Genomic DNA, 14,609 nt, shown 5'->3' with positions numbered 1-14,609 from the left:
CCAGATGAAAGGCTGTTTATAAGATCCTAAAATGCAGGCACACCCGTTCCTTTCACCGTCGCTGGGCCTACGCTGGGCAGAAGGCTCCAGCTCTCACCGCTGGTTCTCAAGGGCAATTGATGGCAATTCTCAGAATACCACTTTGTTTCAGGGCATGTCATATATGCAGTTTTACCTCGTACTCGCATAGTTACTTCTTCCTGTTTTTGCAACAGAAATGGGGATTGTGAATGAGTCTGACGAATCTGGCTGCCTCCTTGCTACTGCAAAAGGAAAGCTCCATAACCCAAGCACAACTACAGGCAATGTCTCCTTAACAGTATCATCCGTCACAGAATTCAGAGACGGGAGGGAAGGATTCCTCCTTCAGCATCTCTTTTCCCCACCTTCTAAGTTACACACACAGACACGGTATCACACCCATCTCAGTTTATTGCTTGTGTTCGAACAGCTGTCCTTATTCCAACTGCTGTATTAGAAACAGATACAAAAAAAAAAGGCACTAAAAGGATTTTCTCCATTTGTCATGATTCTATGGCTTCAGTCACATTATGTTAAGGTACATTAAATTGCTAGCCTCCATCTGCAGAAGGCAAATATTAGTGCTTAACATCCAGTAAAGAGAGTTACTCCTGTATGCTCCAACCCACGTCACGTAGAATGGGACAGGTAAGGCTGAGACAGGCTGAAAATTCACTGCCCCATCTCCCAGGCTAAGTCTGTACTTGCTAATCCACGCCAGCTCCTACAGGAGAAACACCAAAGCCTGGCTCACGGCTTCACAGAGTGTTTGCCTGGCACAAGGGAAAAAAACATCCCTCTCTCTCCATGGGGCACAGGGAGGTGCGGCTGGCCAGGGGCCACATCACTGTATTAATCCATTTCCCTTTACCTACGAAGTACAAGGCAAAAAGAGAAATCAGTTTGCAAACCAGTGAAAGAAGTATTTTGTATCCCAGAGCTCCCCTGAGAGGAATTCAAAATGCATTTTTTTGCAAGATGAAAATCTGTAGACAAAGGTGGCCAAACCTCTGCTGCCAGATCATCAAGACTCCTCTTCCTTCCTTACAGGGGCTGCTACACACCGGGATAATGATCAAACCTGACCAGGGGAGGGGTGGGCTCCACACTGCCAGAGCTCAAAGGCAAATGGAGTAAAGAAACAAACAAAAAAAATCCACTGTTAAAAAGGAGAGGAAGCCCTTGAAGACAACATGTCCCATACATAACGCTCCATTATGGTCTGAACTGCCAGTACACTCTACTTTTAATGGTATTCATTTCCATATCAAAAAGAAGAGCTGCTGCAGGCCACATTTGGTCTTAGTACACGCTTAATTATGCTGCCCAGCAACCTCTTTTTTCAGACCCTTCATTGGCAGGCTGACGCTTCAGATTCAAACTGGAAGTAATTCCAGGCCCCACCACAATGACTTAAGGTAAACTGGGGCGCTGCCTTACCATGCCTACTCAATTCCACAGCCTTTGCCTTTTAATAAAGGAGACCAGCACCTTTTAATTTCTGTTTTCAGACAGCATCAGAAATAGTAAGAGAGTACCTTGGTCCAGGTTAAAGTAGTCTCTGCTCACATCTCCTGACAGATTAAACAAGGAGTCCCTGCACCAGAAAGTAGCAGAACACACAGGCCTAACTCTGATGAAGAAAAATGATAATTTTTATCTCCTATATAATGTGCAGATTTTTCTCAGATGGTGTCAGAACTGGTACTCTGCAAAGTTGGCAGCAACAAAGACTGCATGCCATGTTAGACAGCTGGCCACAGCTTTTCTCCTTTAACCTGGATGACACTGCCAGGCAATCATTCCCAGTCAGGTGGGAATAATGGGCAGTAATGCAGTTGCAGGGCAAACGTAAGGCATTTTCAAATGGTAGAACCCATTCAACCAGGGAGGGAACACACAAGACATCTTGCAGTCATGAGAGGGGAGGATAGGGAGGATCAGATAGGAAAATCTAAACCATGAATGCCCAAATCCAGTAACTGGCTTTTCTTCTCACAGAGGATTCCGATAGTATCACGACCAACTCCATTCCCTTCCCTCCGGGAGCTTGCACAACTAGAAACACACCCTTGCAGCTTTTCTGACTCAAGAGCTCTGAGCCAGGCTTCTCTCCTTAACTGCATGTTCCAAAGCTCCTTATTATACTAGAATTTTTCACATAAAATTAAAATAGCAAAACAAGCTCCTTATCACAATATGATTAACAGAAAATAGTTGCACTTGGAATCACAGACAGGGGTTTGGGAGTTAAGGTATGTGCGTAATGGGAAATTTAGTGTGAGTGGTTCCGGATTCACAGTTTTGGAAACCTAGCTCAGCACTCTGACAAGCTTCTCCCCCATACTGTCCTTCACCAAACCCTCAGCCATGACCTGCTGGAGAAGTCAGACTCGGTGACCAATGGTCCTTGGCTCACATTATTAAAGGAAAAGAAGAAAGTGCTGATTTCCTGGGACACAAGTTGGCACTGACTAGACTCCAGATCCAGCGTCACCAGCGCATGTTACAGAGATCATGGGAAGGTCAGACCATACCACTCTCCAGTTACCATCACACTGCCTTCAAACCACTGCCTACAGATAACAGGATCCATCAACCCAAACCCATCAGAACCCTTGTACTTGACTTCTGGCCATTTTAACCACAGCTCCTAACTTGCCTGAGCCCGCTATAGAAAATCTGACTGTAGGAACATTTGATGGGTGAATTCCAGCTTTCCAGTGTAAACACGATCCGTTATGAGTCATATACCTATTACAGGTGTCTCTGCAGCTATTTCACAACGCTGTATTAAAATATAGGAACATCAGTATTTCCTTATCTAGCAGCCATGTTCCAAGTCCTGTTTCTGTTTGTGAAATAATACACTTATTCAGAGGACAAAATTAACCTTGAGGTTACCGTGAGACATGTTCATTTTGGAAGTGCCATGTGGAGGATAAAAACCTATCAGAGGATCCGGGCTGTTGGCTCACTGCATACTATGCAGCTCCTTTTATGTCATTGTTTCAGCTTCAGATGTGGTCTCGCTAATGTGAGGATCCCCACCAGGGAGGAGAGGACACCACAGAAACCAATCACTCCTGGGTTGGTCTTGTAGATCCCTAGCGTATCCAAAGGACCTGAGAGATCACAGAGATTCTTCACCAAGTCCAGCAGCAAAGGAGGATGTCTTTTCAGTATCTGACACAGCAGGAGGAGGAAACCGTGCAAACCGTCACATTTCACAGAGTTTAGTTCCTGATTGTGTTTGTCCCAGAAGAAATTCTCCTTTGTCTTTTCTTCCTGTACAGCTTGTTCCAGTCTCCAGGAGATCTCATACCAATCCCTGGCTAGATTCATCAGGATTGAAAAGTAGTAACACTTGGTAGCCCAATTCCGCCACTTCGGCTTATCGATGTCAGGTTGGAGCCCAACGCTCTTCAACCACAGGACCGCATCACAGACAAAGTAGAGGGCACGGGTCAGGTTGGAGGCTGTAAGGCAGAAGCGAGGAACCACATCTGGCAGCTGTGTAGTTCTTCTGGCTGCTACCAAGGCGTGTACCATGTTGCCCAATCTGAACACTGCAAGAAACCCCACAAAGGTTAGCACGGCCTGGGCTCTACCACAACCAGAGACACAGCCCTGTGCAGGACAGCTCAGCATGGCACTGTCCATGTGTACTTTTAAAAAAAAAAAATTAGTGGGCTTTGGGCATTTGTATGCTTAAGCGTTTTGTTCTCACAGTGTGAGAAGCTAGTATTAGTGAGGAAAGGAGTGTTCTGTCCCGCGCAGCCCAAGACCTACACACAAATTTTGTGAATAGCCAGGACTTGCAGCCTCCTCCTGCCGCCCTGCTCTCAGTGCCTGGGTGCCCTCTGGACCAATATCACCCACAGCTCTGAACGAGTCAGTGTCAGCAAGAAAGTGACACAAACAGAGCCTCCAATTCCAGCTCTACGCTGCACTGGATTTCACCTAACTCTCTGGACAGGAGATGTTCCTGCACTAACCCTGCTGCAACCATGAGCTACGTCTTTCCTAAGCTTCTGTGAACGCTGACGATTCACATACCAAGCACACCAAGAGCCAAGTCCCTCCTCAGCCACGAATTTGTCAGAGGGACACGTAGTTCCCTGCAAACGGGAACAGCACATTCCATTTCAAGCTATAATATATGGTAAGCCTGATTTCATCTGCTGCACAGTTTAGGTTTCGCCCCCGTGAATGTTAATAAAATATTACGCAAAATACTTTTCATAACCTGCTGCACTGTCACAGTGACAGATGTTGGCAGTACTCGAGCTTAGTAGAACTGCAAGTCCTGAATTTAGGCCTGATGTCTATGAGACATTTGTTTAGCAGAAGCAAGAGAATTACAGCTATGCTGATAAACCAGCTGGCCTCCCTGCTAGAAATTACCATACTCTGGAGCTAAAACTGGAATAATAAACCAAATCCATGGCAATACATTTGCCTCATATATTGAAGTTGTTCCAAGACTGAGCAATTGACAAGTAGGTGTAAGATCAACCCGAAAACAAGCAATACAACCACAGCAACAGCATAACCATAATGGATGCAACTGTGACACAGAATGAAGCAACGCAAACGGTTTGACTATGAGAAAAGCATGGAAGGGTATGGGATTTAGTAGAGTATAAATGCTAACGAAAATTAATATGTGAAGTAGGATATAAAAAGGCATATCGAAGGATGGTCCTTCAGAGGTGATTTTATTGGGATGATGATCTTTAACGTTAGGCTGCCTCAACCCATTAGCTGGAAGGACTAATGAGAGCGCACTAAGCCAGCCTTGCATCGTAGCTCCGTGGTCTGGCCTTGAACGGAGATGACAACTTGATCTCCGCAGCAAGAGCTGACTGTTAACTGATTTCTCTAGTTCTCCCAGTGATAATTCAGATATTGCCTAATTGGAGAGGAGCCTGAGGAAGCAATAAATTCCACTCGGCCCTGTCTAGCGTGGCAAGCCAAGGCCTAGCGGTAAGGCCTATGGACAATTTTGTGAATATACTAAAAGCGCTGTTGTGGCTCAAGGTAAGTTAACTACAGAAAACACAAGGCCAGGAGCCGTTTTGCTGGAAGGAGCACGTGAAGAAGGACTTATCCCTCTAGACACCCGGTACTTACTTTTCCGGCCAGAGCTCATGCTAGATTCCAACTGCTTGAGTTTCATTACCAGCTTCTCTTTATCAGCCTTATGCTTTATTAAATAGCTAAGCAACATGCATGTGTACTGAGTGGCTCTGGAATGGAAAAAAAACACGAGGAAAATGGTACAGAGGTGAAACGGGGACAATTCACAAGCAGGGCGGCAGCAGGGCAGCGTTGATTTCCCTCCTTAAGGTCAGCCCTCTGGCACCCTCGCAGTGCCAGGGCGAGTTACAGCCTGGGGAAGGGGCACAGGAGCAGGTGGGGCGGCTGAGGACAGGCCGAGCGGTGAGCAGCGAGGGGTCCGTGGGGCAGGAGAGGGGCTGGTGCCCGCCCGGGGCCTGATGCCCGCCCGGGGGGCCCGGGCAGCTCTCCTGCCCGAGGCGGCGGGCCCTAACGCGGCTGGGGGCTGCGTGAGGGGCCAGCTGTGGGGGGGCTCCACCCCACGGCGCCCCTGGGCCCACGGGGGTCCCCGAAGAGCCGGCACCGAGGGGCGGCTGCCGGGGGGGCCGAGCCCCCAGGGCGGCGCGGGGAGGCCGCCTGGCCCCGCACTCACCGGAAGATCTGGTCGCGGCCCTGGCTGCGGTTGGTGAAGTCCACGAAGCCCTCCATGGCGGCGGCGGAGCGGCGGCGGCCGCGGGAGGTGTGCGGGAGCCGCGGCCGCTCCGCCCCGCTCCGCCCGGGCCCCGCCCCGCCGGCGGAACCCTCCGCTCCGGTGCGCGTTCCCGGCCGGGCCGCCCCGCGCCGAGCCGTTGCCACGGCGACCGTCAACAACGGGGCAGGTGTCCCCGCTAAAGGCTCCCCCCGGCCGCGGCTGCCCGGGAACTGTCCTCAGCGGTTGCGGCCGTTCTGCTCGGGGAGGCTGGAGGGGAGCAGGCCCGGCCCCGGCTGCCGCTCCGAGGTGAGGCCGCTGTGGGGGGTGCCGGCGGTGGAGGTGGGCCCGCCGTGAGCCCGGTTTGACGGGAGCTGCCCGGCCCCGGCCCCGAGGGGCGATGCTCGGAAGGCACCCGGTGGCTTGTAAATGAAGTTTATAACTTCCAGTGAAATCACCTGCTTTCCAAATTAATTGTTGGGGTTTTATTCAGGCCGAATAAGTCCTTTACTGAAGAACAAGCTAGTATTTTTGAATGCTTTGTCATGATTCTTATACAAACTCGTGCCAAAGCTTTCACGCTCCCTTTTTCTGCAGGCAGCCTACAGGTGTCCGTGTGGCTGATACTCCTAGAGCAGGACTAAACCCCTCAGTAACAGAGGTGGTGCAGCAAGTAGAAATGAGCTACATAGAGCAGGGTTGCTCCGGGTGTCTGTACTGAAAGGAACCCCCCTTCCCTCTTGGAGATCATTAATCATCTCTTTTTTTTTTGTTTCCCCCATTACCTCATGAAAGTAGATATTGCACGATTCTTCGTTCTTCTGCATCTACTGTGATTCCTGCATCTGTGGTGTGTTTTGCATCTGGAAGGGCAGAACCATGGCCGTGTATAACCAGAAGCATTCCCTGGAGATTCCTGCACCATCTGAAAAGGACTGGCTAAAGGACGACGAGGAAGATTTCGTCCTGCAGGATCCCAATCAAATGTGTGATGCGTTGCCTCAGCCCTTCAGGATGATCCACAAACTGGTGATGCAGGTTTTTGAGAATGCTATGGAAATCATTGAAAGAAGGGAGATGCTCTGAGAAGCGCAAAAACTAAAGGTCCAGCCCACATCCATGCTTTCCTACAGCTGAATTCCAGGTACAGACCCCTCACAGCCGAGGGTACCATTAATCACCGTAGCAGTTTTTCTAGGGAATATCCATTCAGTTGATTTTGCATCCTTCTGTTCATCACCTTCCTCAGAATCCACCACCATCTCACTGATTCACTTCAAAAGGCTGCAGCTTCTAAGCTGGTCTGACAGGTTCTGCTTCCCACCCATCTGTCACACCTCTCTGAAAAGTGAGAAGCAGATATTAAACAGCACTAAATTCACCTTCTGCTTCTCACGCTGGCTCCACCCTTGTTTGCTGAGGAGGAGGAATTAGGCAGTGGCACGTAAATGGGCAAACTCAACTCTGTGTTATGGTGAACACCATAATGGGAGCACTGCGAGCAGAAGGGCAGTGCTGCCTTCCGTGGTGTTATGTGGAGGTATTCAGGAGGATATGCTGGTGACTGCTGGGGTTCTGCTATTGCCCAGTGGAGCTCAGCATCCCACCGCAGCTCTGCGTTTGCAGAGGGAGGGCTGAGTGCTACTGAGTTCTTGTCCTTTAAAGCCCCTTCTGTTTATCAGAAGGGGAAAGGTGGGAGCAAACTTTCTCATTCCCAACACAGAACAATCTCTGTGACAGAGAGAAGAGCCCCTCTCCTGCCCTTCTGATGCAAAAATTTTTCCCTTGTAGAACAAATCAGCCTTTCCTGTTGGTGAAAGGCTCGAGTATATCGCTAGTATGATGTATCCTCCACCAGGGAAGTGGTTGGGTACACTCATCTTTTCCCTTTCTTCATGGGTAACTGGAAGAGCCAATTGCCTCGCAGTGTCTGGAAATTACATCTTTGTCAGTCTGTCCGTGGGTCTGGCTGCCTTCAAGGTGTCTGACTGTAAGGAGGTCTGTGCTTGGGATGCAGTCAAGACAGAGTTTTGTGCCATCCGTGCCTCAGATTTGGGGAATGAGTGTCACGTCCTGCTTGCTGTGGATGAAACGGGTTAGTGTGACATGGTTTTCCTTGATCTAGCAGGGGATGGCTGTGCTCTGGAGCTGAAGAGTTGGCAGCTGCATTATGGAAGAGTGCTAAATCAGGAGGAACATTAGAACGGCTGACAGGTTTCCTAGAAAGCCCTGCAAAGAGGGCATTAGATAACAGGTTGTAGGGTGAAAGTGGCCCTAGGGCCTTGTGATTAGTAGAGGGTGTGGGTTTGGTGTCCTCTCTGGAGCAGTGGAGGCAGGTGCAGAGCTGAGAGTGAAGTGCAGTATATTTTAGGAATACTTTGGAGCAGACAGAAAGAACCTTTGCTAGGTATGACCTCTTGCCTGTGCTTTGTTTCAGTACCTGTAATTGCACAGCCCTGTGGTAAATAGGTTGGTTTGTTGATTTATCTGAAACCTATCAATTCTGGTGGAGATACTTTTCAAACTGGTTTATCCATCTCAATGTACAATCAAGTGTTTGCTGGTGCTGGCATAAGGAAGCCAGCAAAAGTTTAGTGCTGGAAGCAGTGGGAAATTCTTCCTTGAGCCCATGAAAAAATGTGGTCCTGTTCACTCTCCTGCATGTGTTGTAACAGCCAACTCCCAAGAGCCTGGCTACCATCTGTTCACTTTTCTCCTACTGCTACTTCTGTTCTATTCCAGGGCTTGTCTGGCTCTTCTGCTTTCACAAGGAAAACTTCCTACTCATTAAAATCCTAAATGAAGTGATAAGTACTCCGTTAATTCCAAAGACACTGGGCACAGGCTGGTAAGTAGTCACTCATGAGGAGTAGTAATTGCCCCAGGAATATCTGTCATGGGCAGCAGCACTCCAAGAGTGCTACCCAATATTTATTCCTGTTCTTCCAGCAATCTGTCTGGCCTTCACCCTGTTGAGAACTGTGTAAGGCCATGGAGCTCTCTGAATTGGTGGTCTTGCTTTGATGCCAGTCCATTTTTCCTTGGCAGAAGGATATCAGCAAGCGAAGTCCTTGTGTGGAGGTGGTGCTCTCCCCGGGAGGTGATTACGCAGGAGTTCTGCTGCAAGGCAAGTGCAGGCACACGGTGTGTTGGGTGACGGCTGTTGTGTTCTAGCAGAGGGACCAGCAGCAATTCTTTTTAAATGCTCCAAGCGTTCTGGGTTCCCAGGGATGCTGTTGCTAACCCTCCCAATCCCTCCTCCAGTTTAGGGAGCTGCTCCTGCCACTCCCTGTCCTCTCCAAAAGGCCTGGTGTGGATCAGGACTGACCCCAAAAGTGAGGTCTCTGGAACAGCACTGGAACTCTCAGTGCAGTTCCCAGCTCCCAGAAGGCTCAGTGAAAGCAGGTTTCCCTCTCCTCTCCAGAAGTACCAAACTCAGTTCTTCCTCTGGTTTGCTGTGGCTCACTTTTACACTGGAGATATGTAGACTTGGAGAATTTTCTTTGCAGACATAAGCCAGACAGCATAGAGACAGTCTCTAAAAACACTACAACAAACTCCTTGCTAAAACGTTCTTCTGTTTCATGGCAGCTGCCTTTGTCAACCCGTTTGCTGCTAGCGGGTTTTTTGGACCCATGTTTGGTGGAACCTGCCTGGACATAAGCTGAGAATGAGATATGTAACATCCACAGAGAACCAGTGTGAGACCATGTCTCACTTCCTACTTTACCTCAGAGGCTACAGGTCAAATTCTTTGGCTGAGACACTTCATGGAATTTCTTTGGTGGATGTAGGACCTTGAGGACTTGAGCTGGAGGCTGAGATGTCAGTCTCAGTCAAGCATGTCAAGCCCTAACTGGAAGGAGAGGTAGGCTGCATGGAGTTCACAGGGGTTTTATATTAAAAAACAAATCCAAATCTTCTTTTAAGGCTATAAGATAACAGGGGCTGCTTACTTGAAAGACCTTTTCTCCTCATTTCCAATTGCTCAACACGGTTTCCTAATGCAGACAGCACAAAAGCTTGGCTGGAGATCTACTGATTGCCTAAGGATTCCTGGCTGAAAGAGATGGAAAAGAGCCCAGGAGCTGCAGCAGGGCTGGCTTGCAGGGAGAGGAGGTCAAGCTGGACATCTGCGGTACAAAACAGTTCCATCTCCCACTGTGCTACGTTTTCTTATACCCTTTTGCCTACAGGTCTTTCCCCAAGCCTTGCTCCTGCAAACAGTGACGGGAGGATACAGGCTGAACAAGTCTGTCGGCCCAGGGGGATGGAGTGTGTGTCTCTACAGCTGCTACAGCCGCCCATCCCACATTTCATAAGGCCTTTGTGTTACTGGGACATGTTTACTCTCCTAAGACAGGTTTTCCAACGAGGTTCCCTTGGTCCCAGGGCTAGCATTCCTGCTGCCCCTCCCTGAAGCTGGCAGCTCCTTTCCCAGCAGTATTGCCCCATCTGAGGAGGCCCTATGTAAGGGTATTCCCACAGGGCTTCCCCCTTGTTACTGGGGGAAGGTGAAGGAGCAGGGTGGGAACTGGACTTGATACGTCCACTTGGGAGTCTGGTCCTAGCAGGGCCTCTGACATGTGGGTTTGTGTTTTAGACCACGAGAGTGGTGGGGTCACGGCCAAACCTGCCTGCGCAGGGCAGGGTCTCTGCCTGTTTGCACTAACAACTGTCACCTCTGGTTCTTTGGCAGAAAAGCCTGGAGCTGCATGGAGATGGTTCTGCAGAGATGGTAACTGGCCTCAAGGAATGTCTTGAGCTGTTATGGGAAATTTTAAATGCTGAGTCAGTGATTAACCTCCTCCTGCATCGCTTTCACCCTGCTAGATTTCATCTCTCAACACACAGGCGCCTTCTGCCCAGCACCTCCAGCTAACCCGCTGTGAAACCTGCCTCATAACTCTTCCCTCTTCCTTCAGCGAAGACTTCCCTGGCCATTTAACAGGGAGCTGCTTCTCAGCCCTGCCTTCAGGGCAAACATCCCCCTTAACTTAGCCAAGCCAAAAGCAGACATCCAGGCATTCCCTCTTTGCTGATTCCATGTAAACTACCCAAGTTCCTGCCTCTTCCTTCTCAGACATGGCTGATTATTTAGCCAGACCTTTTCTGTTTAGCCAAGTGTCAGTGTGTGTGTGTAGAGTGGTGGTGATGGGGACACACCAGTGCTGGTCCCCTGTTAGGATTTTCTATTCCCAGCCAAGCACGTATGTGACCTTCTCCGGTCCTGGGCTCTCTGAAGTAAAATCTGGTTCTTGTATTTAGCAGCACTCTGCAACCTTTAGTCCTGCTTCTTTTTTTTACCTTTTTTTTTATTTTTTCTGAGCCTTGCTGTGCCCCACCCAGGCCTGTGCTGCAACAAGAGTGATTCAGAGATATTAGTAAGATTAAAAGTGGAGGATATTTAGGGCACAAAGACAGGAGGTGTCTGGGCAGGACATCCTTTGTAATGTTGTTGAGAAAGCAGTGACCTCCCTTAAGCTTCTGTGTTTTGTCCTGAAGAATGAGCCTAAAACTAGTATCTCCCAGGCAGTGTCAGCCAATCTTTGTGTACACTTTCTTTAGGAAGCATTTGATTCCCACAAACAAGCGAAAACTTAGCAGCATAGGGCACAACACCTCCAAGGACATAAACTTGGATAAAAATTTCACCCCTAAGACTTATAAGTTAGTCACCAGCATGGAGTCAAACAAACTTACCTGCATAGTTAAAAAAAAAAACCCACAACCCCCCAAAAATCTACCAAAAACATGAGGGGGCACATGGGTGCGATAAAAATAACAGACAAGGGGAGAGTTTGTTGTGATTTAGTTTCTGTGTGAGCAGAGTTTCTGTAAGTCCCGTCAGGGAAACCGTGAGAGCTCTAATGAGAGCTTTCTAATGATGTTTTGGTGTCCTGGATTGTTCCTTTCTTTGTCCCCAGTCTCCTTCTCTCTTTTGTTGTCCCCTTTTCTGTACTAGATGTTCCAGCTGGCGTCAGTGTGCACTGGGATGGAAGCCACAATCTCTGCTTGTACTTACTTAACTGTCCACTCAAGGAAATAATGGGTAAGAAAGTCTTGCTTTCTTTAGCAGAGCTGTCTGTGGGGAGTGGGAGTATTCAGTGGCCAGTGGCTGTCATTCAGACAGATCATGATTCAGGGAAATGAGGAATGGAGAGGAGAGCTGCCTCATGTCTTGTGGGAGATGTAACATTTTCTTACGTGATAGGTAAGGTTCTCCTTCTGCCTGATAGGTAAGTGCACCTGCATTATTGTAAGCTGTGGTGTTGCTCAGGTGCATGCAAGGTCTTACCCTGGAGTTTCTGGGTTCTTCTCTGTGCTGTGACAGATTTATAGCTGGGTAAGGTTGGTGTTCAGGTAGCTGGATTCCTGACAGCCACCTAGAACCCTTCCTCCTCTCCCTTCTGTCCTTCCTGGAACAACTTAACAGCTGTAAGTCAGGATGCCTAGGGCAGGCTTGTCATTCCAGGTAGAGAGCTTGCTAATTCAAATGTGCTTTTGTGCAACACAGATTGTGCAAGCTTGTTGGGGAATATGATCGTCACTTAAGTGTCTGCCTCTTCTTTTTGACCCCATAGCCAGGCAGAGCTGTGATCTCTTTGTACCTTGCTCTTCCCCTGCATTCCTAGGTTCATTTGATGTTTAAACAGATTTGTGTTGGATGTTTCTCGTTTTGAGAAGGTCCCCAGCACCCTCAGGCCGAGGTTGCAGCCAGAGCTTAGCTGATGCGTTGTGTACATGCCGTCACTAGATGGCAATGTGGCATCTCCTATTGGGTGACCTTTTCCTTCAATTACTTCTTTTGGGAACCTGGAGCCAGATCCGTGTCAATGGTACTCTGTTCTTTTCACTGTGCCTTAATTCTCCAATTTGAAATGGAACAGGTGGGTGCAGGTGTGACCTTACAGCACATATTACCTGGTAGTCTTCCCTAATTCCTTGTCTCCAGGGGGAATCCTGTGGTGTTGTCTGGCTAGTTAAGTGCAGGAAAGTTTCATCCTATGCTCCTAGCCACCCGTTCTGTCCTTCCTTCTCATAAAGCTGGAGAGGAGACTCTTGTCTGCCTTACACCGGAAAAACTGGGGAGACATCACCTCCAGGGATACCTTGCTCCCTGGGTGCTGAGAGCTCAAGCCACAGCAGATAGAACTGCAGTGAGACCTGTGCCTACAGGGGCTAACAGGCCAAGAGACATATGGAAGTCGTTGCTGTCAAAAGCAGTAAACTTGAGTGCTGAGTGGTATGAGGGAATCACTGAGGTTTTTTGGACATAAGAAATCTGAATTTCTTAATTTGCAGTGAGCTCCAGGGACCCTTGGGGAGCCAGGCTAGAGTTGTCTGAGCACTGGGAGAATGGCAGGGACTGTTTTAACTGCCCTTTTCTTCCCTCCTTAGGCAGCAGAGCCTGCTGGGACTCAGGGAGCAGTTGCCTGAGTACTGGAGTCGGCTGCAGGCACAAGCAACTGCCATGGACAAGGAAAGAGAGAATGTGAAGGGGCAGAAGAAACCGTAGTCAGCCTTGCATCTGGAGGGCCAGGCTCTGCACTGTCACAATCCTGCAGACCCATGATCCAGCACTGATATTTTGACAGCGACTCTATTCAAATCTATCCTGCTGCTTTCCAGCCTGGGGCAATTCGTGGTCTGTAATAGCCACTTGCCTGCCACTGCTCAGCCATGAGGATCTGCGCCCTGTCTCTCCCCTTACCTAACCCTCAGCCTGTTCCCTCAGCCCTAACCCTCAGCCTGTTCCAGCAGCATTCAGCCCCCTCCTCAGCAGAGACAAACACTGCTGATGGAAGAGTCTTGAGGTAGGAAAGGTCTCTCACCCAGGTGGCAGGCCCAACACCTGTGTCGTTCAGCTAAGTATTTGTGCTGGATCTCTGAGTCCTCCCAGAGACCTGGAGCATCAGAGCAATGTGGTATGTTCCAGTGTCTCTCCTTAATAAAGCCTTTTCTCTGGTAAAAGTCTCTTGCTCTTCACAGGACTGAGGTTTTATCGGACTCTGATGTTCTGTCCTTCTGTTGCTGGGGCTCACCAACATGTCTCATCTTCTGCTCTGACCCAGATGGGCAGGTAGCAGCATACTTGTGCTTAGCAAGAGACCTGGTCTTTTCAAACCAGGCAGCAAATCAGCCATGAAGGTGGTATCCTCCACAGCACAGCAGGGCCAAGCAGCAGTGACACTGCAGAGTGTGTCAGGCTTGACCTAGGCTGTTCCTCAGTCTAGTTGTTTCTCTTGACTTCAAAGCAGGCAGCTTTGGGATAAGACTGCTTGGGAATTGCAGTCTGGAAATGTGCAGACAACCTCTCTGGGTTCAGGTCAGGCTAGAACTGGTGTTAGAGTCAAGTGTTGATGTCACTGAGGAGCACGACAGAAGCTGGGGAGGTTCAGAGAAGTCAGGGCTGTGCTGAGCCAAAGACAGGCCAGAAGCATGGCTAGCACATTGGTCAAAGGCCATAAAAAGCTGAAGCATCCCTTCTACAGGCAACATAGGGCAAAGAACTAGCAGAGGCATTGCAAAACCAAGCACCTATGTGTTTGTTTCTTACTCCAGAAGTGTATCAAGTTAGTAGCTTGCCCTGTATACTTGACAGATGGGGCAAAAAACTATGCGGGCTCTCCGGTTAGTCTTTCCCTGGTTAGTATTTTCAGGCCTCTAGTCCTGTGGGAGACTGGCAGCATCTAGATGTTAGCTGTAGAGTTTGCTCACTCAGTCAAGGGCTGACAGCATACCTGCGTTTTGCACTGGGCATCTTTGTTGCTCTTCAAGCAGTCAGGGTCCTCTGGAACTTGAGAGGCTTTAGGGCAGGTGACCCAAAACATCCATT

At 49.1% G+C, this 14,609-nt stretch overlaps 2 protein-coding genes across 2 annotated transcripts; one reads left to right on the top strand and one right to left on the bottom strand.

Moving 5' to 3' along the window:
• Positions 1–425: 425 nt before the first annotated feature.
• PEX11A (peroxisomal biogenesis factor 11 alpha) lies at positions 426–5,805 on the bottom strand. Its single transcript, XM_068410689.1, has 3 exons — positions 5,735–5,805; positions 5,158–5,273; positions 426–3,590 (listed from the first exon to the last, which is right to left on the bottom strand). The coding sequence occupies exons 1-3, from the start codon at positions 5,788–5,790 to the stop codon at positions 3,025–3,027; spliced, it is 738 nt and encodes a 245-aa protein (XP_068266790.1). The 5' UTR covers positions 5,791–5,805; the 3' UTR covers positions 426–3,024.
• An 844-nt stretch (positions 5,806–6,649) lies between these two features.
• WDR93 (WD repeat domain 93) lies at positions 6,650–13,289 on the top strand. Its single transcript, XM_068410765.1, is given in 9 exon segments — positions 6,650–6,889; positions 6,891–6,937; positions 7,681–7,865; positions 8,513–8,574; positions 8,819–8,897; positions 9,781–9,894; positions 11,736–11,822; positions 11,985–12,009; positions 13,172–13,289. Coding segments are annotated over 9 exon segments (957 nt in total).
• Positions 13,290–14,609: the final 1,320 nt, after the last annotated feature.

Source organism: Nyctibius grandis, chromosome 11 (assembly GCF_013368605.1).
Source record: "Nyctibius grandis isolate bNycGra1 chromosome 11, bNycGra1.pri, whole genome shotgun sequence".
NCBI lineage: Eukaryota > Metazoa > Chordata > Aves > Nyctibiiformes > Nyctibiidae > Nyctibius > Nyctibius grandis.
This window is presented reverse-complemented; position numbering and strand designations above follow the sequence as displayed.

What these genes read in the sequence shown, in the direction of transcription:
- PEX11A (XM_068410689.1), bottom strand. Translation starts at nt 5,790, where the DNA reads ATGGAGGGCTTCGTGGACTTCACCAACCGCAGCCAGGGCCGCGACCAG. An exon ending in GGCCGCGACCAGATCTTCCG is followed by an intron (nt 5,274 to 5,734) that starts GTGAGTGCGGGG and finishes TTTCCATTCCAG; the next exon opens with AGCCACTCAGTACACATGCA. An exon ending in CATGAGCTCTGGCCGGAAAA is followed by an intron (nt 3,591 to 5,157) that starts GTAAGTACCGGG and finishes GGTTTCTTGCAG; the next exon opens with TGTTCAGATTGGGCAACATG.